The 25,949-nt window shown below is 40.2% G+C and overlaps 1 protein-coding gene across 10 annotated transcripts in view; it reads right to left on the reverse strand.

Annotated features, from left to right (window-relative positions):
* The window catches only part of DOCK9 (dedicator of cytokinesis 9), a 2,508,686-nt gene that overhangs the window by 1,124,827 nt on the left and 1,357,910 nt on the right, over positions 1-25,949 (reverse strand). For all 10 annotated transcript variants that reach the window (XM_044071294.1, XM_044071300.1, XM_044071298.1 and 7 more), the window contains exon 7: positions 22,089-22,223. In XM_044071294.1, the coding sequence (XP_043927229.1) occupies positions 22,089-22,223 (135 nt within the window). The remainder of the gene's footprint in view (positions 1-22,088; positions 22,224-25,949) is intronic.

Raw genomic sequence — 25,949 nt, forward strand, 5'->3', positions numbered from 1 at the left:
CTCGAATGCAGATAATACGGACTCCTATGCAGAGGTGTACACCAATGCCCTATATAACCACTTAAGCAGCTGTATAGAATTGGCTATACCTGACCAGATTAAAACCAGGTCTTGTCGAAAAAACAAGCCACCCTGGTCGACCTCTGGTATAAACAGGCTATACAAAATAGAAAAACTAATGTCCAGAACAAGAGGAAACTGGCTCAGCAGAGGAAGAACTCAGTCTTTAGCTTAAACAAACAAATTAGAGATCTTATCAAGTCCTCCAAAGCTACTTATGAAGCAAAAATAGCCTCCTTAGCTAAGGATGATCACAAGGCATTCTTTAACTACATCTGAAATCTAAAAGGGAATACCCAGCTATGCACTGAACTGGTTGTGGATGACACCACCCGTATTCAAACAGAGTAACAGCCAACCTACTAGCTGACAGATTCAGAGAAAACTTCAATCTCCCTGTCACCTCCAGTCACACACCAAAGTATACTTGTCACCTTTCTTCAGCTTATTATCTCAAGAGATCAGGTTATCTTGGCACATTCCAAGGCCAAAAACATGGCATCAGTGGGACCAGACAACATCACAGGTTGCCTTTTAAACAACTTAAAACATGACTTAGCAGACTCACTTGGATCCCTGTTTAGCCACCATCTGAGAACTGGCTATGTTCCAGCGGAATGAAGGACGCAACAGAAATTCTTCTGCACAAAGGAGGACCATCAACAGACCCTGGAAATTATAGGCTCATAAGTTTGACAGGCCTCATCTGCAAGGCCATGGAAAGAGAATCGTTATGGACCTTATTAACAAGGGCACTGATAAACTCTGGACCCAATCTAATTTGGATTTGTAAAAGGTAGATTATGCCTGTTAAACATTGTTGACTTCTTTGAGAAAGTCACCAAGGATATGGACGAGGGAAAGACCATGCATACTGCCTCTCCTGCCCTAGCCAAGGCATTTGACACAATCCCCACTCAGGTACTATAGCGAAACTTTCCCAACTGGGAATTAAGCCCTACATTACAAGATGGGTAGCCAACTGGCTCACCCACAAAACATATACTGTCAAAGTGGGTGACTTCACCTTTAGCAAAAGACCGGTCACTAGTGACATACTACAGGGTTTTGTGCTGGGTCTCTTACTGTTTGGAATTTACTTCTTAGAAGTCCAGGCAAACTTGTAAGGACTGTGGCTGACCAAATTCGCTGACAATTGCAAACTAGGAGCAATGACTGAGTTCCCAATGATGTTTATATACTGCAAATAGGGTTAATGCAGACAAATGATTGGTGCCAAAACCACGGATTAAAGTTAAAGATTAAAAAAAATGCATTATTATTCCCTTTGGGAAAGCTGACATTCCTGCTAATTACATTATAGACAGCACCCCCCCAAGTGTAGACCCAGTGGTACATGATCTGGGTACTCAGGTTGATAACATGAACTTCGACCACCATGTATCAAGAGCAGTAAAGAAATCCTTCTATGTGGCACATTTTATAAGTAAAGGCATTGCATCTAGACATAAGGATGTTATAATTCCATTATTCTAAGTCCTCATCAAACCAATAATTGAGTACAATGCTCCCTTTTGCATGTACCTCAACAGACACCTGCAACAAGTGGAGAGACCACAGAGGTTTCTCACCAAGACATATACAAAAACGTACACAAAACAAGTCTTACATGGAAAGACTAAAAGCCTTGTCACACTATTCTGTCTCTTACAGGTTGCTAAGGGGTGACCCTGTGTCTGGCTTACAGGGCAGTCTCTGATCTGGCCCTGATGGAAATACTACACAATCATAAATCAAACTGCAGGAGGGTCACTCAGTCCAGGGATCTTAACCTAGCCTCTGACATGAACAGGTCATGCTGGAGAGATAGACACATCTCCCAGAGACTGACACTTCTTTGGAATAAGCTTCCAAGTCACTTGAAACAGAGCACCTCCCTGAACCCTCTTCAAACGCAACCTAGATAAATGGATGAGTGACTGCAAATTCACTCCTGGGTGGGGCCCATGTTCCTCCTAGACAGAGGACATTGGTATTATCTACCAAAGAACCTTACCTCTGTGAACTTCGCCCACCTAGCCATTGACAACTGGGGCAACTCAGGATAAATATGGCTAGGCTTGTAGGGGCTCTGGGGCTGTTAAGACTAGTAAACTCCTATGAACCTATGAGCCTATAACACATTTTTGTGCGCTCTTGACTTGAATGCCAAGATTCACCATTTCAGCTTTGCTTTTGAGGTGAATTTCTTAGCATCCATGTCTGTAACACATAATGTGGTCACAATCAAAAACCTGATCCTAACCCTCAATACTGGTAGGCTAACACATGCTCTACACTTCCTACATCCACAAGAAATTAGGTTGCTGGCTTGTGAACTGGTCAGCTTTAGAATCAGCTTGTACTCAGCATGGCAGAGAATTGACTTAGTTTAAGGTCTACAACACATTAGTGACAAAGTCCAATCCTGATCATTGATCAGGACCTCTATTAATGCCAAACGTAATGCCATACCCCAAAACCACTGGGTCACTGCTTTACAGAAATGTGGGTGCACTCACTATCACAGATTAACATGCTAGAGAGTATCTAACGCATAACCAGAGATATTGAAGTCTGGGACAAAATTCCTCTTCTCAGATGTAAAGACCATTTCCACAAAAAGGTTCAAGGCCAGACAGCACTGCCCAAAAGAAATCACTGACTTTTAAAAGTATTTTAAGGATATGCTCTGTAAGCTCAAATTTCAATTTCTCTCATCTGCTTCTTGTTGTCACTTGTACATACATCTGCCTACAGTCAAAGTAGACATTGCAACATAAAATTTCACAGAGTTTTTATGCAGGGGCTCCACCCCACTCCTCCAACCTCTGTACGTTCTACTGAGTCTGCACCAACTAAGCAGTAGTATATTTGAAGACTGGGACTGAACTTAGTTCTGTTCAAACTTAATTATACCAATGAGTGTGTAGCTGCAGCAACTAGCACATGAGCTTTTCCTTCTGTATTAGAACCGTACTACAAGACAGACAGTCTCTATAGTGTGTGCGTGTGTCTGTCTGTCTGTCTGTGAGTGACTGCATATCTACATACAGTCAAGTCACATTTATCAAGACATCTAGCCAGTCAAGCAGATGTGAGCACTTATAAGCAATTATACTAGAGAAGTGAATTTTTGCCTTTGTTATCCTTCACCTCAATCCCACGGTCACTCTACTTATGTGCTTCAGTGTGCAACTAGAACACCTGCAACCTGAAAAAAATAGGATCATACTTGGGGACAGCAATCACAAATGTTACCTGGGAAGATGTCCTTCTCCTCACTGTTGCAGTGTTCTTCACCTATGGGATCTCCTGCCAAGGACAGCCCGTCTGACCCAGAACAACCCTTTACAAACCCATGCAGAAAAGCCTTGGCAGAACCTGTCCTGGCCCAGTAAATAACATACGACTTGTAATGTTTAGTGAAAGTAGGAACAGAGGATTAAGAAGCAGTCCCTAGAATTGAATTGGTATCCAAACCCTTGAAAAGGCACCAGAGAAGCCAACTGCCCTAGTAGAATGTGCCTTTACAGTCCAGGAAAGACATCTGACATGAAAAGATCAATAATATTAAATGGCCTTAGAAATTCCAGGAGGAGATGGTTTGGTTTGCTTAGAAATAGCCAAACAAAAAGTGCTGGGATGAAAGGAAACAAAAAGCTGCTCAGATTTGCAAATAACTTTAGCTTTATCTAAATAATATCTGAGCTGTCTATGCAAATACAAGGTGTAAAGAACCTCCTCACAGGCAGACTGTGGAGAAAGTCAAAATGAAGGAAGCTGGATAGACTGATTAAGAGACAACTTACTGACCACCCTGTCCTTAAAAGATGGATTTGTATGAAGAGACACCCTATCAATATGAAAAAAAACAAAAAAGGAGGAATAGCCATGAGAGCCTGAAGTTCAGGCACTCTTACGAAAGAAGTAACAGCCAAAAGAACAGTCTTCCAAGTACAATATTGCAAGGAAGCTGAATTTTTCCTAGGCCCAAGGAAGGTGGAACAGGCTTGCTGGGAGGTCTGATATGAAGAGTGCCTTAAAGAAACTGCTTAACCTCAAACCTCGAGGCCACAGGAGGAGTCAAGGGCAGACAAGCTGAAATTGCTAACAGTTGAGCTTTACCTAAAGAATATGCCAACCCAGCATGAAGTACATCGCACAAACTAAAACAGACCAGTGAAAGTTCCACAGATAGGGGATCCTGATGGCGAGTGAGGCACCAGACAGAAAATCTTTTTCATTTGGACAAGTAAGATTTTCTGGTATTGAAAATGTCCTCAGAAAAGATATGTCTAAAAGGGACCAAAACCCTATTACTCACAGTGTCGGTTGAAGAGTGGACAGGAGAAGACTAACAAGAGACCCCTTGTTTTGGGTGAGAAGATCCACCTGATGAAGTAACCTGTGTGGACTGCCCTTACCAAGCAAGAAAGAAGGGTGAATCAATGTTGTCTGAGCCAAAAGGTAGTCACCAGCAAGATTTTGGAAGAATCCTGCCTGATCTTGTCCAGAACTTGTGGCAACAGAGGAGTGGGGGGGGGGGGGTGAAGAGAAACAGTCCCTTCCAAGGAAGGGACAGCGCCATCCACTTTCCAAGCCAGAGGACTTGGGAGTCCAGAACAGATTAGAGGAATGTGTTCAGAGAGGAGGCGAAAAATAAGCTACTGATGGACAATGTCCAAGAACACATCTCTGTGAAGCATGCATTCATGAGCCTGGGGTCTGGACATGCTCAAAGAATCTACCACTAGATTGCACTCTGAGGGAATATAACCCACCCGAAGAGTTACCCAGTACTGGCTATCTAGATCCCAGACCAGAAGAACTAGGCTGCAAAGCCGATAAGACCTCATGCCCCCTTGCATGTGATATACCAGACCACTGTGTCATTGTATGAGGGGCCCAAGATGAAAGAGGGAATAAAATGCTTGCAGAGCCCTCACCTCTTTAATGTTGGCATGATTTGATCTCTGAGATCCTGGACCTTTGGGGGGGGGGGCACAAGAAAGTCCCCACCCAATGTTTGAGGCATCCATGAACACCTCCTGAGAGGGAAAATGGAGCCTAAAGGGAAGTCTTGGATTGACAGAGTTGATGAATCTACCACTGCAGCTTGAGCATGAGATGAGGAAGAAAAGGAACAGGGAACTCCAGGGGGTGGCAATGCTCGAGCCACAATGATTTAAGGTACCACTGCAACTTCTCATATGGAACCTGGCAGAAGGAAGCATGGGAATGATGGAGGCCATAAATTCTAGAACCCTGAGAAACTCCCCTGCCTGTGACAGAGGACAGAGGAAGATGATACTGGAAAAAGGCTGTCAGGGACAGAACGTTTGGGGCATGGTGAGAAGCTAGAATAGAAACAGTCTGAAGCCTGCAACCGAGGAAAATATGATCCTGGGAAGGCATCAGGACAGATTTCTGGAGGTTTATGATGAACCCCAGGCTGTGTAAAAGACAAATAAGTAAACTGGAGATCCTGCAGATAACTGCTGGGAGAAGAAGCCTGAATGAGCAGATTTGTCCAGGTAGGGAAAAATCTGCATGTCCCAAAGTCTTCAAAAACCAATGACAGGAGACAGACATTTAGTGAATACCCTTGGGGCAGTAGACAGACCAAAGGGCAAAGCAGAGAACGAAAATGCAAGAAAGAATTAGAGAAATTAAAAAAAAATCCTGAACCAAAGGCGAATGGTGATGTAAAGGTAGGCATTCTTGAGATCTAGAGAAATCATGAAGGCCTGGTGAAGAACAGGAAACAAGACTGAAGGGACAACATCTGAAAAGAAGGAATCTTGAGACAGATGGTGTGGAAAGAAAGATCCAGAAAGTACAGTTTTGTACCTACCATAAATGTAGATGTTCGAGTGTACACCCTGCTGCAGTCATCGCACTTGGGTTATCCTGTCGTCAGGCGGCCCCGCAGTCGGCTGGAATTCCAAAGTCTTGGTCCGGTGTCAGTTGCTGTCGCTTCTTCCCTGACGTCAGTGCGCCAGGGGTATATATAATGCAACCAACGCCATTTTCTTCAGTTTTTCTTGCCCCAGAGGTCAGGTGCCCCCAAAAAGGTGGTCAGTAATTAGTACCAAATTGAGTAAACTTACACAAACACAAAATCCCTTCAGCTATAAGCAAATACATCAGGAAGGTATTGAAGAGATTTAGCCAGTAGGTCAGAGGGGATGGAGGGAGGGTAACCTGGAATGCAGCAGAGTGTACACTCGAACATCTTCATTTATGGTAGGTACAAAACTGTACTATGTTCATCGTGTCACCCTGCTGCAGTCATTACACTTGGGATGAATCCCAAAGCTAAGGATGAGTGGAGGTATCATAGAGGGTTAGAGGAGGCTAGAAGGCCCTGCAGAACTGCAGTGGCGAAGCCCGCCCTGGTCTTAGAGTAAAGTGGTAAGTGATAGTGTTTGGTAAAGGTGTGTACTGAACTCCAAGTTGCAGCTTCCAAAATCTCCTTGGTTGGAACCCCCCTGAGAAAGGCTGTAGAAGTAGCTGTAGCCCTGGTAGAGTGGGGCCTAATGGTAGCAGGAACTGGTTTTCCATGATGGGTGTAGCAAAAACGTATGCAATGACCTATCCATTTGGAAATGGTTTGCTTTGATATAGCCTTCCCTTGAGAAGCTGTAGCATAGGATACAAAGAGCTGGTCAGATTTTCTGAAAGCCTTAGTTTTGTCCAAGTAGTAACGAAGTTGCCTGTGAATGTCCAAGGAATGCAGGAGTCTCTCACCTTTGTTCTGTGGATTTGGGAAGAAGGTGGGTAAGTGGATGGTTTGATTTAAAGCCACATTGGAAACCACCTTAGGCATAAAGGAAGGATTAGTTCGTAGAGAAACCCTGTCTTGATGAAAAATGAGGAAAGGTTCCACTGCCATTAGTGCCTGTAGCTCTGAGACTCTTCTAGCTGAAGTTATTGCTAGCAGGAGGGCAGTCTTCCATGATACCACTGAAGATCTGCAGAGAAAGCTGGTTCAAAGGGAGGTAGCGTTAGTTTTTCCAGAACAAAATTGAGGTCCCATGTTGGTGTAGGTGCTCTCCTGGGGGGTCTAATGTTTTTTGCCCCTCTGAGGAACTGCCTTAGGAGTGGATGCGAAAATAAGGGTGGATCCGTGTTGTAGTAGGCCGAAATAGCTGAAGCATGGATTTTAATGGAGGAGAAAGAAAGTCCTTTGTGCAACATCTCAGTTAAATACTGTAGAATGTGAGGCATGTGAGGCTGAATTGTGTCTTGGCCTTTAGACTGGCTTATAAATGCCCTAGGGCACAAAACCTTTTCCATTTGTCCGAATAAGCCTTCCTGGTGCTTGGCCTCCTAGCTTCCAGAATAACATCCATAACTGCTTGGGAAAGAGGAGCTGGCTGGATGCTTAGTTGATTTGCCATGCAGCCAGATTTAAGGTTTTGAGTTGGCTGTGAAGAATCTGATTGTTTTGTTGTGTGAGTAAATGGGAAATCTGTGGTAATATCCATGGTCGGCCGTGGGCCATATTCCTCAATAGCGGGTACCAGTGCTGGCGTGGCCAGTCTGGGGCTATGAGAATCAGTCGAGGTCTCTCCTTTTTGACTTTCAGAAGTACCTTTGTGAGGAGAGGCAATGGAGGGAAGGCATATACTGTCAGGTTTTGCCAACTGAAAGAGAGTGCGTCCACTTTCCACGCTTGATGGTGAAGTGCCCTTGTACAAAATTTTGTTAGTTGATAGACCTGTTTGCCAGCCCTCAAAACTATGTCTGAAAGGCCCCATTTTTGAGTTATCATTGTAAATACTTGTGGATCTAGTTTCCACTCGTGGGGATCCATGATGCTTCTGCTGAGGTCGTCTGCCAATGTATTCTTCTGTCCTGGCAGGAATTGAGCTTGTAACTGAACTTGGTAAGCCAGAGCTGTGTTCCATAAGGTCATTGCTTGCCTGTACAGATGGTAGGAGTGTGTACTCCCTTGTTTGTTTATGTACCACATTACTGTGGTGTTGTCCATCTTTATTGTCAGTTGTCCTGGATGAAATAGATCCTTGAAGGCTGTCAGAGCTTTCTGTACAGCTAGCATCTCTTTTTAATTGATGTGCAGATTTCCTTTGATCTGCAGTCCATACGCCTTGAACGCACTGTCCTGCCATGTGAGCCCCCCAGGTGTAATCTGATGCATCTATTGTGATAGTTTGCCTGGCTGGGGGCAAGGTGAAAGGCTGACCCTTGTTGAGGTGACATGCCTGTGACCACCATAGAAACTCCTGTTGTAGGCAGGGAATGAGAGATATCATTGTGTCCAAGCTGTGGCTGTGTTGAGACAATACGCTTTTTAGGTACCACTGTAATTTCCTCATATGCAGCTTTGCAAATGGTATTAGTAGGATGCAAGATGCCATGAAGCCCAAGGCCTGCAGAATTTTTCTTGCAGTTAATTGGGCCTTTGTTGCCATTGTTTTGAAATATTGAGTCAGTTGTAGTTGTTTGTCTGGCGTCAGATAAGCCTTCTGGGCCATTGTATTCAAGATGGCACCCAGGAATGTCATATTTTGTGAGGGTACTAGTTTTCACTTATTTTCGTTTACTGTGTACCCCAGGCAATTTAGTAGATGTTTTACAAAAGCCAGATGATGTAGTAGAATGTCCTTGCTTTCTGCTTGGATGAGGCAGTCGGTCCAGGTATGGGTATATTTGAATTCCTCTTTGTCTGCAGTATGCAATTACTGGTGCCAGGCATTTTGTGAAGACTCTGGGTGCAGTAGATAAGCCAAAGGGCAGTGCAGAGAATTGGTAATGGGTTGAACCTGCAATGAAACGCAGGTATCTTCTGCAACTTTGTCTGATAGGGACATGCAGGTATGCCTCCTTGAGGTCCAACGTTACTAGCCATGCTTCCTTGCCCAACATGGGAAGAAGCTGCTGTAGTGCTAGCATAATGAATTTGGGTACTTGCAAGTAGGTATTTAGAATGGAAAGGTCCAGAATTGGTCTCCAGGCATTGTCCTTTCTGGGCACTAGAAAAAGTCTTGAGTAAAATCCTTGACCTTGCTCTCGAGTAGGTACCAGCTGAATGGCTCTCATGTCCATGAGAGCTGTAATTTGTTTTTGTGCCTCTGCCCATTGATTTTGTGGCAGGTTTGGCATTCCTCTTTTCATTGGCAAGGTGTGAAAATGGAATCTGTATCCTCGTAAAATTATGTCTAGGACCCATTTGTCCTTTGTGACAATGTGCCAGTTGTCTGAAAACAGTGTGAGTTTTCCTCCCAAGGGGGCTGCCAAGAGAGTGTTGCTTGGCCAGATGAGGTGCAAGTCATTGAGTTTGCCTCCTGGTAGTGTGGGACCTGTCTTCTCCTCCCTTCTGTGTTGTAGTGCCCCATTGGTGAGGTTTGTACTGGGCTTGTGATTGTCCTCTGCCCCTTGGGCGTCTGTATTTACCCCTCTGTTGTCTGTCTGTAGCTGGAAAGGACCATTTTTTGTTGGCCAGTTTCTGCTGAAGCGAGGGGGCTGTACTTGTAGGAAATCTTTGACTGTCTGCATAGATTTTACCTTATCCTCCATTTTCTTTAAGACGACTTCTGCTTTAACTCCAAAAAGAACATCCTGCTGTAAAGGAGCATCTAGAAGTTTTGCTTTAACATGATCAGGTAGAGTTTGTTCCTTTAACCAAGCATGCCTACATATAACAGACCCAGGGACAGCTGCTCTGCAGGAGGCCTCCAAAGAATCAAACCCACATTGTAAGGTATGTTTGCCCACCTGTTCGGTGGCATGCAACAGATCCTGCATTTTTTTCAATTCAGATTGTTGAGGGAGAGTGGTCATTTTTTTCTTTAACTGAGAGATTAGAAATTGCTGATACTTAAGCATGTGAAATTGGCAATTTAGTGCCCTCATAGCTAGAGTGGCTGAGGTGTAAACCTTTTTCCCCCACCTGTCTAGTGCTCTGGAATCCCTCTCGGAAGGTACAGGATTTTTAGCCATAGAAGCCTTAGCCCCCTTGGGACCCTGGGAGATTGTCTCTGGGTCAGCAACAGGGCTTTTGTTAAGAAATTTGTGGGAATCAGGCACTCCATAATATCTATTCACGAAAAGAATTAACTAAAAACTATAATAAAAGTGAACAAAGTAATCCAAAACCGGTTAAACTGTTTATTCCAAATTGAATGTCAAACTAAGCGCTTTCACCCAGCTATTCCGTGGGTTTCGTCAGAGATGAAAATACACCATTACTGTTCTCATTAAATACACATACCATTAACCTGTGTCCAATCACATAACTGCTTCAATTACTTTAAAATTCTTAGCAATCAATTCATAAAGTTACATAACATACAATGCCTCATTTCATTATATAAAATTCATTACAAATACTAAAAACTGTTGTTTAATAACACATGTAAGTGACCCTTACATAATTAACTATTCAAAACCTAAAAAATACTTTGCAAAAAATACAAATAGCCCTATATCAAATTATAAATAAGTCTTAATGTTCAAAATTCATCTACAAGTGTATTACAAAAATGTTTCATAAAATATATAAATATTTTAAATATTTTAAATATAATAAAAAATTGTAGTTGTTGACTACATAACCTCCACCTAACCATAATACATTGACAGATTAAATGCAATATGATTTGTATTTTAATATACTAGAAATGGAGATGTGTTCATTGATACCTGGCATGTTGTTGGCATTAAGTCTAAGTTGCCACAAACATTCCTTCATTTCTAGTAAATTGCTCACATCCCCCTCATTGTTAAAGTTGTTTGGGATCCTGTCAACTACAAAAAATATAAACCTTTTAAAATCCTCACATTTAGTACTGTGTAGATATAAAGAACTAGTTACCTTCTTGTTTTTAATATCCCTAGTGTGTTCCATAATACGCTCTCTTAATTTCCTAATGGTTTTGCCTATATAAAATGCTGGACATGATAAACAAGTCGCTAGGTATACCGCCATCTTAGTGTTACAATTGACATGTCCAGGACATTTAATGGATCTATTGAAATTCTGTACCATAACGTATGGACCGTCGTTAATAAACTTACAAGTTCTACATAACCTACATTTCTTCATTCTTGAATTCCTATATGGTTGATTAATGTTGTTACTTTCAAAATATTCCTTCAGGTTCTTTCCCCTACTATATGTTATATTGGGACCTTTACCTAAAATATTCATAATATCCAATTTGTTGCTAAATATTTTGTCCCATGTTTCCTTTATTGTACTAAAAACTATTCCCGTGTTTTCATTAAATGGTAGTATTAATGCTTCAATCCTATTCTCTTTTTTACTTACATCCACATTCATTCCAAACCTTAAAATTGGTTTGAAATTCTTGGTCCTTTTGACCATCACTTCTTTCTTCATTTCAGTTAATAAATACTGTGGGTAGCCTCTATCTTGAAACATTTCCATCAGTTTGTCTACCTCGTTATTGAATACCACATCATTGCTTATTATCCTTGATAGTCTTAACCATTTGGCCCTTGACTAGGTTCTTTTTTTGAAAGTACGGGTGACAGCAATCAAAGTGCAAAAAGGAATTTGAGTACGTCTTTTTCCTATAAATATTTGACTCTATTGTCCCTTCATCCTTCATCTGAAATTTAATGTCCAAATATTCACAACTCTCCTTGTGTATTTTGTATGTGAATCTTAAGAAGCTAGTTGTCGTTTCCAAATAAGTTACAAAATCTACAATCTCTTCCTTCTTTCCTTTCCAAAAAAATATTATATCGTCCAAAAACCTTAAGTATGCTGTTATCTTAGACCAAAACCTACTAACAAATATCCATTGCACTTCCCATTGTGCCAAAACTAAATTTGCGTACATTGGCGCGCATCTTGCCCCCATGGCTACACCCAAAATTTGTTTAAAAAATTCACCCTCCAACAAAAAGTAATTATTTGTTAAAATGATCTCCATCATTTCGACTAATAATCTTCGCTTAACAGTGTGTAAGTCACTAAAAGCCTCTAGACTTGATAGATATATCAATATAGGCAAAACCATTAGGAAATTAAGAGAGCGTATTATGGAACACACTAGGGATATTAAAAACAAGAAGGTAACTAGTTCTTTATATCTACACAGTACTAAATGTGAGGATTTTAAAAGGTTTATATTTTTTGTAGTTGAAAGGATCCCAAACAACATTAACAATGAGGGGGATGTGAACAATTTACTAGAAATGAAGGAATGTTTGTGGCAACTTAGACTTCATGCCAACAACATGCCAGGTATCAATGAACACATCTCCATTTCTAGTATATTAAAATACAAATCATATTGCATTTAATTTGTCAATGTATTATGGTTAGGTGGAGGTTATGTAGTCAACAACTACAATTTTTTATTATATTTAAAATATTTAAAATATTTATATATTTTATGAAACATTTTTGTAATACACTTGTAGATGAATTTTGAACATTAAGACTTATTTATAATTTGATATAGGGCTATTTGTATTTTTTGCAAAGTATTTTTTAGATTTTGAATAGTTAATTATGCAAGGGTCACTTACATGTGTTATTAAACAACAGTGTTTAGTATTTGTAATGAATTTTATATAATGAAATGAGGCGTTGTATGTTACGTAACTTTATGAATTGATTGCTAAGAATTTTAAAAGTAATTGAAGCAGTTATGTGATTGGACACAGGTTAATGGTATGTGTATTTAATGAGAACAGTAATGGTGTATTTTCATCTCTGACGAAACCCACAGAATAACTGGGTGAAAGCGCTTAGTTTGACATTCAGTTTGGAATAAACAGTTTAACCGGTTTTGGATTACTTTGTTCACTTTTACTCTATAATATCTGTCAGGCTTAGCCGGAGCAGGGGGGAAAGAATCAGGGTTAAAACTGGATTCTAAGTAAACATCATCCACAATGTCTAAAACTGGTGGGGTGGCAAGTGGTCTGTGTTGGGGGAGTAAAAGAAACTCTCTGAGCCTTTTCTTCGAGTCAGAGTAGTCCTGACCTTCCCAGTGAAAATGTTCCCTCATAGTGTGTAAAGTTTCCCCAAAGGAGTAGTCTTCAGGAGGAGAAGCTGATGGAATGGAATCCTCAGCATCAGAATCTTCAAAAGGGGCGAAAGAGTAATCTTGGTCCTCAGAGGAGTCTGAAGAAATGGACACTTGTTCAGAGGATGCATAATCTTCCTCTTGTCTAGGCCTTTTGTCAGGAGGGGGCTGGGAACCCCTGATTAAAGTGATCAAATCTTCAGCCATTTTGAGCATCTGTTTCTTAGGCATGGGGCCTTGAACAGGGGACTGAAGTACAGTCTTTTTAGATTTAATAGGAGTCTTCGTCTTAGAAAACGATTTAATGGTGAGCGTCGTCGGTCTGAAAACGCCTTCAGAAACCGATGGAATTTCTGCAGCACCGACATCTTTTTCAGCAATGTCGTCGGTAGGGCCTGCAGTAAATGGCTGCGTCGGCCTGGTACATTCCGTCAAAAATTCTGAAGCGGTCTCGGGTTCCAGATCTGCGGTAGTCAGGGGCTGCATCGGAGCCTCACTGAGAACTGGAGACCGGGCCAGTGGAGGCCTCGGAATCTGGCTTAGGCCTGGGCTGTCTGTCCTTATCCTTGCGTTTTTTGTGCACGCCGGTAGTCGGTTGCTCCGACGGCATGGTGTAGTTAAATTTCCTACCGAAATAGTGTTGTGCGAAATCAAAGCATCTTTTAATAGTACGCTCATTAAATCTAGCACAAAAACGACAACTAATGACTTTGTGGTCTGGGCCTAGGCAAGGTATGCAATAAGAAAAAAAATCCTTATGAGGTATTTGCTTTCCACAAGAAATACAATTATTAACTTTTTCTGACATCAGTCTGAAGCAAGAAAAGTTTCCCCAACGGGGTACTTAGCTTTATAGAAGACTTCGGTCTGAAATTCGAATTCGAAAATCTCAGTAGTCGACCGACTGGCACTTGCGAACTGCTTCTGCTTCGGGCACTGCGCGGCAAGAAAGACTGAAGAAAATGGCGTTGGTTGCATTATATATACCCCTGGTGCACTGACGTCAGGGAAGAAGCAACAGCAACCGACGCCGGACCAAGACTTTGGAATTCCAGCCGACTGCGGGACCACCTGATGAGAGGATAACCCAAGTGTGATGACTGCAGCAGGGTGAAACAATGAACATCTGGTCTCCACGCACCCTCCTTCTGAGGAACCAAAAACATTTTGGAGTAAAACCCTTTCTCCAACTGCGTGGGTGGAATGAGCTGAATACTGCCATGATCCAAAAGGGACTGCAAAGCTCTGGAATATTAGGAAATTGTTTTCAAGGAGGTTGAGGAATGCCTGAAAAGGAAGGAAGGATGTCTAAGCCAGGAAATATCATTGACAGAAATAAAGAACCTAAGAATCTGAGGTGATCTGATGCCAATATGGAAGAGATAAAGAAAAGCGGAGAGACAAGGGGACATTTATTTATTTTACATTTGTTAACCAGGATAGTCCACTGAACACAGGTCCATTTTCAGTGGAGACCTGTGGAGAAAAGCTCCACACATATGAATAACATGTAACAAAAAACTACAAAGTTTACAAAGTATATTTAGATACAAAATGCAGTGAGTCTAATAGCTGTATATTCATACACAGCAGCCACAATTGGTGAAAACAGAGAAATCTTATAGTAATAGTTTCATTAGTCTAAAGAGATATATATAATGACCTCAATCATTGCTGGAAGGAGTCATGTGTAAACCAACAACTTCTTAAAGGTTATTGGGGTCTAAACCATTACAATCTATTTTATTATATTGTATGTATTTCTACAGTAACAGAATACAGACCTATCTGTTCATCTTGAGGTGTGATATAGTTAAGGTGGTGTATGGTCTAACACAGTGGAGGGTCTGGTTTGGTGAAGTGCAAGAGCATAGCCAGTTATTAGTGAGATGCAGTTTTAATGCTTTTTTTAACTCTATGAAGGATGTCATAGTAGTTATGTTATAAGGTAGAGCATTCCACATTTTGGATACATAATTAGAAAAGAGGGCATCACCTGCTGTATTATTTGACTTAGTTACTGTGATAAGTTTGTTACTGGAGTAAAGAGTTCTGTTGTTGGTGTGGAGGTGAAGGAGGCTTTGCAATGCAAGTTTTTTTCTGGTTGATATAAAATTTTATGGGCCAGAGAGAGATGGTTGTAGTGCAGGAGTTGAGCAGCTTCAAGGATGATAAGTGGTGAGATCTAAACGGGGAGTCAGAGGCAAATATAGCTATTTTGCTATAGCAGGAGTCAAGCTTAGCTAGGTCTGCTTTTCTAAGGTTGGTGAGAATAGGTGAGGCATAGAGGAGGGTAGAAATAAGGTGAGTGTGAGATATAGTAGCTTTTGTTTGTTGGTTAAGGAATTGTCTGTTTCTATAGAGGGTATCTATTTTTTTGTGAACTTTCTTGATGGTCTGGGAAATATGAATATCAAATCTTAGATTATCAATGTCAATGCCCAGGAGTTTGGTGTGGGAGAGAGAGTAGTTTTTTTATTACTGGACATGATATTAAAGGTAGACGTTGATGAGGTGGAGCTAGTGAGTTTAGAGAGTATTAATTTGGTTTTAGCAGGGTTTAGGATGAGTTGGATGTTGGATATTGGATAGCCATGGTTCTATAAAGAAGAAAGATTCCTGAGTTAATATGTAAAGTTTCTGTAGTGAGGAAGCTGCACAAATTAATGTAGAATCATCAGCGTATTGGATGACAGATGCTTTGGGAGTACAGGAATGAAGCTTATTAGAGGGTGAACAGCAGAGCGTCTAAAACAGAACCATGGGGGACACCAAGATTAACAGGGGGAAGGGGGGAGAGTTCTTGTTTCCACAGGACTGCTTGCTGACAGCCAGCCAAATAGCTCTGGAACCAGGCTATGGTGGGAAGAGAGAGTCCTAATTTGGACAGTTCTTTGATAAAAATGTCATGTCTAACCATATCAAAGGCCTCTGAGAGGTCAAGAAAAGTGGCTGAAACAAATTTACCAACATTTCTGAGAGAGTTTTCTGTATTGGAGAAGGACAATAAGGCAGTGGTGGTACTATGGAAGTGTCGGAAACTGTGCTGGGTGTTTGATTACAGCCTGTGTGTGTGCAAGTAGTGAATCATCTGGAAGTGTATGCACTTTCCAAAGATTTTTGCAAGAGGGGATAGAATTGCTATAGGTTGGTAGTTTGTAAGCTCTTTGAGTTACCTCCTTTATGTAGGGGGATTATGTAAGATATTTTCCATATCTCTGGGACGGTGGCTTCTGAGAGGGATCTGTTAATTAGAATGGCTATAGTGTAGGACACTGCATCAGCAACAATTTTTAAGAATTCCCCTGGTAATTTGTCAGCAGCCAGAGTAGTGGGCTTAAGTTTTTTGAGGTACTTTTGTATCCTATCTATATTGACTGACTGGAATTTGAAGGAGCTATTCCTTCTGGGAGTAGTGACAGTTCAAAGGAAGGGTATGTGTGTTGATTTTTCTGTTGGTTGGCTAGCGTCAGTATTGTTTCAGTAAAGAATTTACTAAATTAAGTGGGAATGCTGTTAGAGTTATTTACTAAGGTGGGAGAGGGGGTACCAGTTTTGTCTTGTAGTTGTAATTTGTTAATGGCTGCCCCAAAATTTTTGTGGGCTATTTCGGTGCTTGATTTGAAGATTAAAGTAGTAATTCATTTTGTTAAGTTTTACTACTTTCTTAGCTTTATTCCTAAGCTCCTGATATTTTTGTTTTGCAGCTGGGGACTTAACAGTTTTCCAGTGATCCCATGCTTTATCTCTAGCTTTGAGGATGGCTTTGGTTTCTTTGTAAGCCATGGAGCGGGATCAGATCTGGGACATGGTGGAGGGGAAGGCCAAACACCACACAGAACAAGGCTTATCCTGAAAAGAAGGTTTCTGGGATGAAGGAGTCTGAATAGACTTAGCAGGAGAAACACACCTAGAATCCTTCCTACCCTTAGGAGGGGATTGAGTCTCTACGAGCAAAGGCAGACTTGGAAGGATATTTCCAATGAAACATGGGAAAAGGAGGAAAAATATGCTTCAGTTCCTGCAAAGCTTTACCCTTATCCTGGTGGGACTTAAAAGAAGTCAGCAGCAGTCCCAAAAAGACATCTGTTATCCAGGGGTGCATCCAAACGTTTGGCCTTGATGTCATCGAGCAAAGTCTAAAGACATAGACAGGAATAACATCTCATCACTGAACCAAAGGCAGCAGCTCTGGAAGAGGCATCAGCTACATCACAGATGCAAGTTACTGTGTGACAGACAACTTGAGAAGTGCAGCCTAACAAGGAAAGGGCAGAAGCCTTCTCCTCAGAATCAGGAAGGTCAGAAACCACCTTAGAAACCTGTGAAAGGAGAGCCAAAACATATCTGGTCATATGAGTCCGATAGTTAATGGCCCTAAAGGACAAGATGGCACAGTGTAAATCTTCTTGACCAACCTTTCCATAGCCCTACTATCCTTATCCAAAGGAAGTAGCCTTGTAGATGACAACTTAGAGGGTTTGTCAGAAGAAACTGATTTCACTGAAGATTCCGCATAAGAGCACTTAGAATTTTGCAGCCCTCGGGCACCATGTAGAACCTATCAGGCTTCTTCATTTCAGGAGGCTGAGAGTCAGGGGCTAAAGAAACTACAGAAAAAGCATCCAAAAGGCCAGCCACAATAGGAGCAACAGCTGATGGTTTTGGAGATTCCAACTGTAGGAGCTCAAAGTACCTCTTTTGAATATCAGAGACTTGGGGACAGTCCCACTTAAAATAGACTATCATGCGAGTAATAGTATCGTCAAAAGACAACTCTTCCAAATGGGGGTCTGGACTCAAATACTCCTCTTCCTCTAAACTATAGTCCAGGAGGAAATAATTTATGAAAAATAGCCCAAGGGGTCTTCCCCAGGATACAAATCTTCATCTGAGGAATCCAATTCCCTAGGCCTTTTAACAGGAATGGAAGACCAGTGGGAAGCAGGAACAGAGCCTCACACAGGAAGCTTCAAGGCCATGAAAGTATTAAACAAACCATGAGTGAAATCTTGCCATTCATACTGGGGATCCTTACAACATGGGGAAGTATGCTTTGTCTTCCGTTTCTTTTTCCACAGGACATCCACCTGAAAAACCCCTCAGAGGGTCACATCCCTGACATGACTCAACAACTGTGGTAGGAATTTCCTCCCTCACTAAAATCTGAAGGATCTCCCTCAGTCCTTTGACTATTATCAGCCAAGGTTCTCTCTCAATGACAGAAGCAGACACTGTAAAAGCCTCTGAAGACATGAGAATTCGGATCCATGCTATCCTCTGATGGGGTTGTGACACAGGAGTATGAAACAAGCACCAGACAATCTTTAGGGCTTTCAACAGCCTCTACAGAGACATCCAGGGGAGGCAGGACAGCTGCCGGATCAGGCCTAACTTTTTTGGGCCGCCTTCTTGACAGACAGCTAGCACTTGTGATGGAAGGATTCGCCATGAGCCAACAGCTTAAGTCATTGCTTCTCAAGATATATAGACAAAGAGGATAACTGATTAGATAAGGTCTTAGGCACAAACACCTGGCAGATAGAACACTGCTTATGATCATGGAAAGCACCCAAGCAAAAAAGACACTGGTTATGATGGTCTTTATGAGGAATCTGCCTCCCACATTGACATTTTCCCTTTCTGGATGACATAAACACAATATCAAACAATAGTATAAAAGAAAAGAAACCCCCAATGAGACAAATATCTAAAGAACAGCTTAGTAACCAGCACAGCAGAAGGGCGTTCAGACTGAAGTATGACAATGGTGTGACTGATGGCAAAGAAGTTCTGACCATGAGCATCTATACATCACCTTTATGCCTTACTCCTTGTGCAGGGAGCATATGATACCTGTAAGACCTAAAGGCTTTGATATACTGGCTGGACAGTGGGCTTTCTCAGAAGATCCCTTAGGTGAAGAATACTGCAGCAGTGAAATGGAAGGACATCTGTTTAACCCACAATATACCCTGACTTGCTTTATTTGTACAGTTTTCCATTTGTTGTCTGAGCACTGTACATGATCACTGGGGTCCAGCTTACAAACAAGATTAATTACAGCTTCTTCAAAGACACTTAATTTAGATGAATGCATAACATGTCTGACAAGGAACTGAGTCTGTTTTTTCATGAGTAACACCACCAAAGAACTTTATCTGAGCAAGTAAGTACGGGGTTGTAGTCACTGAGCACATCAGGCATGACACCTACTGATGAAATATTGTCATAGTTTGAGTCAAGAATCCAATGTACTGTGTTTTCCCTTTCAGTGCATCAGTTCTAGTGATCAACTTAAAAAATTGGGTGAGGCCAAAAACTGTGCAGATGGATGTTGTTGTCTATAGCCTGTTTCCAACTTATGTTAAAATCCCCCATAATGCATTTTTCACTGGCAATGTTGTTTGTAAGCCAACATATGTTTACTATAGACCTAGTTTCTTCTGCTACATTCCATTATCTGGTAACATGTCTTCAACCAAATGCCAGCAAACTATTCACCTTCATGCACACATCCATCAGTGAACAGATAAGAACCCACTGATAAGGCCTGGCACACTAGGGTTGCCACCTTTTCAAATGCCCAAAGTGGGACATTTTTGGTACAAATGTCAGATTTTGCAGGCCGAATCATACCTATGGCCAGTACGAAGGACAGAACTTCACTTGTTTGCCTAAGTAAAAGCTTATTCTTGTAGCATTTTAGTTGCTTATTCTGTTTCTTATAACATTTAGGTGTTTCAAATACAGAATAACTGTTTTATGCAACTATTACATAGAATATAGGAAATAACTTTGTTTTAAAATCTCAGGACATTTGCCATTTTTACAATTTTTCTGCAGGACAAAACTGCCCAAAGAGGGACTGTCCCTTGCAAAGTGGGACAGGTGGTAACCCTGTGGCACACACACAAGTTAACTAATAAACCAGAAGAACGCATCTGTGAAAGCAGCAAAGACTGCCTACATATATATGTCATCATGGTGTAAAATATTAAACTTTCTAGGAAGACCATTAAAATATTTCATACAACTAAAGACATTAGCCACTGCTAGATGATATAAAAATATAGCTAAAAGAAATCAGCAAGGTAAAGAAAAAAAATACAGCTACAAAGTAGGGCAACATGGTCAAAAATATGTTGGTACCCTGTCAAGTGATACATTTCTACATGACAACTTCTTCTTTCTGCTTTTCCCAGTTAAGGGTCGCCACAGCGGAACTCCGGTCCGCTAAAGATTGGCAGTCAATTTTTACAGTGCCAAGGTGCCAGGCCGACGCCGAACCTTCAACGAAGGCATGCCCATTCACGCATGTCTTTTGAATGCCACTCGACCATGGGGAGGACATGCAGACTCCACAGAGAAGGCGCTCCAGCTGAGAATCAAACGGGAGAACCTCTTGCTGTGCGGCAACAACGATACCACTGCACCACCGTGGCTCTACATTTCTACATGACAACAAAAATAGTTGAGGTAACATGGTAACCAGTGCATAATGGAGAAGGTAAAATTACAAATTTTTCAGAGGTAAAATTACAATGCATATACTAGTTCTTAATAACCATGGTGCATGCTGATGGAAACATAGCTGAGATAAAAGTAAAGAGCGGCCATTTTACAGAATATATCAACAAAAAACATGGTCTAAATTGGCTGATATTAACGTTGCAGTGACAACTGCCATGACTTGCTTGAGACATGAAAGTTAACTAGGGATATACTCACTTACAAACATTACTAATTACATGCTTAAAATTACTAAACAAAGTGTTTAAGATCTTTGGTAAGTAATGTCACTTGTGGGCTTTTGTAGATGAAAAACTGGGGAAGCTCACTGGGAGGAAGGAAAGGATGAGTAGGGTCAAAGGAAGCTGTGTTAAGGAGGAAAAACTGAGGCACAAATTCTATTCTAAGTAGCAGGGGCAAGCTAAGCGAAAGCGCATTCTGGACAAGTGAGACTGAATGGGATTTTGTCAGGAAAGGAGTGTAAAGAAGAGGGTACAGAAGAAGTCTGTGGTTTCTGGTGAAATGTAAGTGACAGACATTATTAAACAGTAACATGAACAGGGCTGGCCAGGTGTTAGTTGGGTTTAAGAGGGCACAGTTTTGAGCAAACAGATTGCCTAGGATAATGCAACATTATTTTACTCAGTTTATTCATTTTTTTAGTAACATGAGCATGTTCTTGGAGATACCAAAGGCAACTACTTCAGTATTCCATTCAAAATTGTTCATCTGTGTAGCCCTATTGGCTATCGTCATAATTTATCATGTCTTGAATCATGCACAATATTTTAATAGAATGAAAGGTTCAACATTAGTGTAGATTACAGCTCAGAAAAAAAACAACAGCAACAAAAAATATAAAACAGTACACAAGGTTACTTTACTCTCAACATTAACTAAACAGCAAAAATGTTTAGGTACAGATATGTTACAGTCAAAATTATTCTCATCTCTAAGGCATCCAGTAAGGCAGTCTTCAAGTGCATGGACGTCTATGAGTAGAAGTAAAAAAATGCTTTCAAAATTTATAGATTCCATGCTTAAACACAAATTCCAAAGACTAACTGACTAAGGATTATTTGTAAACAACATAATCCATGTCAGTAAAATATAACTTATGTTCATACATCAAAGTAGCATACTAATATATTTTATTTACCTGATATGTTAAGTGGCCTAGATTCCTGACCCTTTTCACCCACAGCAAAAGCCAAAGGCAGAGCACAAAACAATATTAAACAATACACAGACTCAAGTAAGATAGCTGTGATGATGATGCATTAAAATTACTCAAGATCATAAGTAAGACAACTAACAATATAGCTAACTATTTAGAAGTCTGGCATAATAGTCAAAAACATAGACAAGAGAAAGACTGTTAAATCTCCTATATCCAAGGATTACAACAAAAAAACTAGACCTTCAAATTAAAACATGCAACTGTGTTGCCTTCTTCAGGTTTTTATAAATAAAACATTTTACCTGAACCACTCCCATGCAAGAATCCAGAAAGATAGACCCCTTGGGTTCTTTAGATATTTTTTCATCTTTGTAGAAATTCAGGTTGTATGAGCCATCTCCAAGTTGGACGAGATGAAAAAATCTTCTCTTGAATGACTTAAAAAAAAGTAAAAGAACAAATATGTTAGTAAGAAGACTTGTTTTAACATCTTGTCAGAGCAATAAAGTTAGCTATTTAGTCCAGACTACATGTTCTCCTCTGTAATGTGGACCTACTCCCACTCAATCCCCCCACCTGAAATGCAGTGGTGTGTCAGTACTGGAATTATCACTAGAGTCAAGGCCTGGTCTGTCTTCTGGTTTAAAACAACATTCATCTTCAGTCAGGTGCAGACCATTGCAGATCTGAAAGGGAGGCGATCAGGTCAGATTTACTTAAGCTGCTTGTCTTGATGCAGAACTATACCCATGTGATTCTCTATGGCTATTCTTGTTCTTTTTGTCACCCAAAGACATTCTCCTTAATTTGACAAAATAGTCTGTTCCCCCAGTTGTTAAGGAGTTTTTCTGGTCAGCGGAAAATGCCCAGTTACACACTTGTAGTACCATTTTGAACATATAAAGACAACTAACTGAACACGTTTAAAAACTGTATCAAGTTCAGTCAGCTATGAATGCATGTTGCCATTCTTCTTTGTAACACACTATGGTACCTTTTCTTTAACTTTCTTATTAGCTTTCTTTACGGACCTTATCAAGTATTTTCGTGAACATATACCCATCCATACTTGCTTCTTGATAAAATCAAATTGTCTGATCTCTTTTTCTGTAAACATATAGTCAGTTGTTCTATTTCACAGCACTTTAAGAATCTATCAGTAAACAGTTTGTATCTTCCAATATTTACACCTCAAATACTGCTACCCTAACAATCCACATATATTATAATGCTGATCCAAAGGGGGTCAGGATACAATACTCACAGGTGTAACTGTTGCCACTGACACTAAAGTGGTAGAATTACAAGTGGTTGATACACTGGTGAATGAGTGATTTTAGTGGAAAAATGTAATATCCCAGTGAGTCTCTTAACAATGACCTGTACTGTGTGAGCTGGAGAAGAGCTTTTCAGGGATTTTGTTTTTACAGTGTTTCTGACTCACTGGTTTTGGTTTTCACTTTTGAGAAAATGGTAAGTCGAATAAGGGTGCTTTGATTAATCATGGTTAAATCCATTAAAGAAGGCCAATCTGTCCTTGATGACACGGTTTTTCACTAGACTCTCAGCATTTGGTTTACAAGTACACGGAGTTAAACAGAAACACCTACATATTTTGAAACCAGATTATGGCTGCAGAACAATTGTGGTCCTTTGGTAGAAATCCTGAGTTGGGGGAACAGTCTTTGACTAATCCAATACAGACTAAGCATTTCTAAGGCTTTCTGCAAACAAACCAAAGGTATTTTTAAACATGGGCAATGCTCCATTTTGTAAAACTCTTATTAATCTGAAAACATTGTGAACATACCTCTCAATTTTACAAACTTTTGCCTCAAATATTTGATCTGTTTCGCATAAAATCTGTAGTTTTCTGGCAAATCGCGGAGGATTAAAGTCACTAAAAATAACCAAATAATGACATATATTTGTGTTTCAGACTTTATATCCTTAAGAAAATGCATGCTGACACAAATCTGGTTATTCTAGAATCCTTCTAAGTTTATAACAGCAATATTTAAAATCTGTCCCAATTGTTGGGTCTTTCCTCTCCCATTGTTTTAGGCTTTGTCCAGATTACTTGCATTAAGAGATTGAGGGGTATATGCTGGTGAATGGTGGAAACATCTGAAATTCAGTACTTTTTTTCTGAAACATTATTTTTTGTGACATTCAATTCTTGTTTTGCATAGTCAAAGCTTTCTCTTGGAGGCATAAACACATTTGTAATATGCAAAAAGCCAACTCAGATATACTTACAAGTTTATATTTCTTGAAATTTTATAACAGGGGGTGGGGCGAGGGTTAGCTTGATCATTCAAAAAAAATTATATTTCTTGAAATTTCATAGAAAGGATTTGGGAGGGATTACTCAAGAGTCTAACAAAAACAGATGTAATGATTTAACTATATTAAGCTCAATGTTCTTAACCATCAGGAACAGCATACAGGTAAAGGATACATTAAAAAAAGCAAAGTGTACACTTTTTATTAAGTAAGGATTACCATTTCATTACTATTATTTTTGCAAGCATTTCACTGCCATCAAAATACCCAAATATAATGAGTAGTTTATGGTACAGCCTCAGGATACAATTTACAAATGTTTTCTTATAGGCAGAAAAAAAAAGTTTTGAACCATCTATTAAGTACCACAGATGCTACGTTTGGCAAGTCATGCTGCTCACTTAGCCTGGAGGGTCCCATAGACATATAGATATATATCTATTAATCCTTTTAACACTGCAATTTCAAAAAGATACACAATACTGACATACTTGTATAACAGGAGCCATAAGCAAGTATTTTAAATTGTTTTAGAGATCTGTTTCAAATAAGGATATACTACAGCCCTTTTGCTTCCACCTGTTTTAATACCAGGGCAGGAACACAAGCGCATTGAAAAAAGGCTGACAGACAAGTCTGTTGCATTATCTCTTCTCATGTCAGCACGTGAAGGACTACAAATTTTAAATATGTCACCTGGAATGTTTTTACTTAATTTGCTAGAGGTAAAGATACAAGGTATTACAAGATCGAATGTTTAGGTGACCGAACATCGAACTTGTAATATTGAACCTAAAAATGGAGAACGGCGCAGGGAAAGACGTCCGTTGGCCATGAAAATAAAAAAATAACTTTACACCCAAACGAAGTGGAGAGCTTCGCCCACCAAACGCCCCGACACCCCCCAACTAAATATACCAACTCCAAGATAGCTCTACAGTAGACAAAATAGCAAAATTCAGTGAATGGCCAAGTGAAATCTTTCCCTACGTTAAATCGGTTGTTCACCACTTTTTGCTTTCGATATTACAAGTTCGATGTTTAGGTGTTCAATCATCTAAACATTCAATCTTGTAATATAGACCCAAGATACAATTATGTAATGGCTGAAATAAAGATAAAAATCATACATGAAAGGTTGAAATGTTTGGGAATATATCACAGGTGGAGAAGAGAGAGAGAAGTGTGATTTCATTATGTTGCAAGAAACTAAAGTTACGACAAAGGATATATGTAAATTAGTAAGTATGTCATTTGAATTGCTCTGGTGAAAAGAAGCAAGAACATGGCAAAGGAAGGTGACTGTCAGTCAAATGTGAAATGGGTGGCTCAGGTAGTCTCAGTATATAATAAATAAATATATATATATACATATATATATATATATATATATATATATATATATATATATATATTTTTTTTTTTTTGAAATAGTTATGATTGTAACAGAAGGTCAGTATGTTGTAGAGTAAGGGGATTACAAGGCTGTGTTAGACCCATAACTGAACAGGCTGTTTGGAAAAAGGAGGGAATACAATAGAAGGATTAGGCAGTGTTGAGAGAAAAAAACAGACTGTAGACTAATGATATGTGGCATGCATTTCATTGGTGGAAAAGCAGAACACTGTTAAAGAGATGAATGTAGATGGGATAACCATTCAAATACAAGTTTAGTGAGTAAAGAGATGTGTATGTTATCACAAGTATGTTAGACTTAGGAAGAAAGGGTGGGAGGAAGGGTTGGGAGGTGCAGGTTTATTTGTATTTGATTAACTGAAAATTCGTGTGTCTTTTTAAGGGTGAACTAACAGCAGTGTCATGTTAATTGACTGCTATCAGACTCACATAATAGGTAAATGGAGACTAGACTCATGGAA

Source organism: Protopterus annectens, chromosome 5.part0 (genome assembly GCF_019279795.1).
Source record: "Protopterus annectens isolate FY-2018-M chromosome 5.part0, PAN1.0, whole genome shotgun sequence".
NCBI classification, from domain to species: Eukaryota; Metazoa; Chordata; order Ceratodontiformes; family Protopteridae; genus Protopterus; species Protopterus annectens.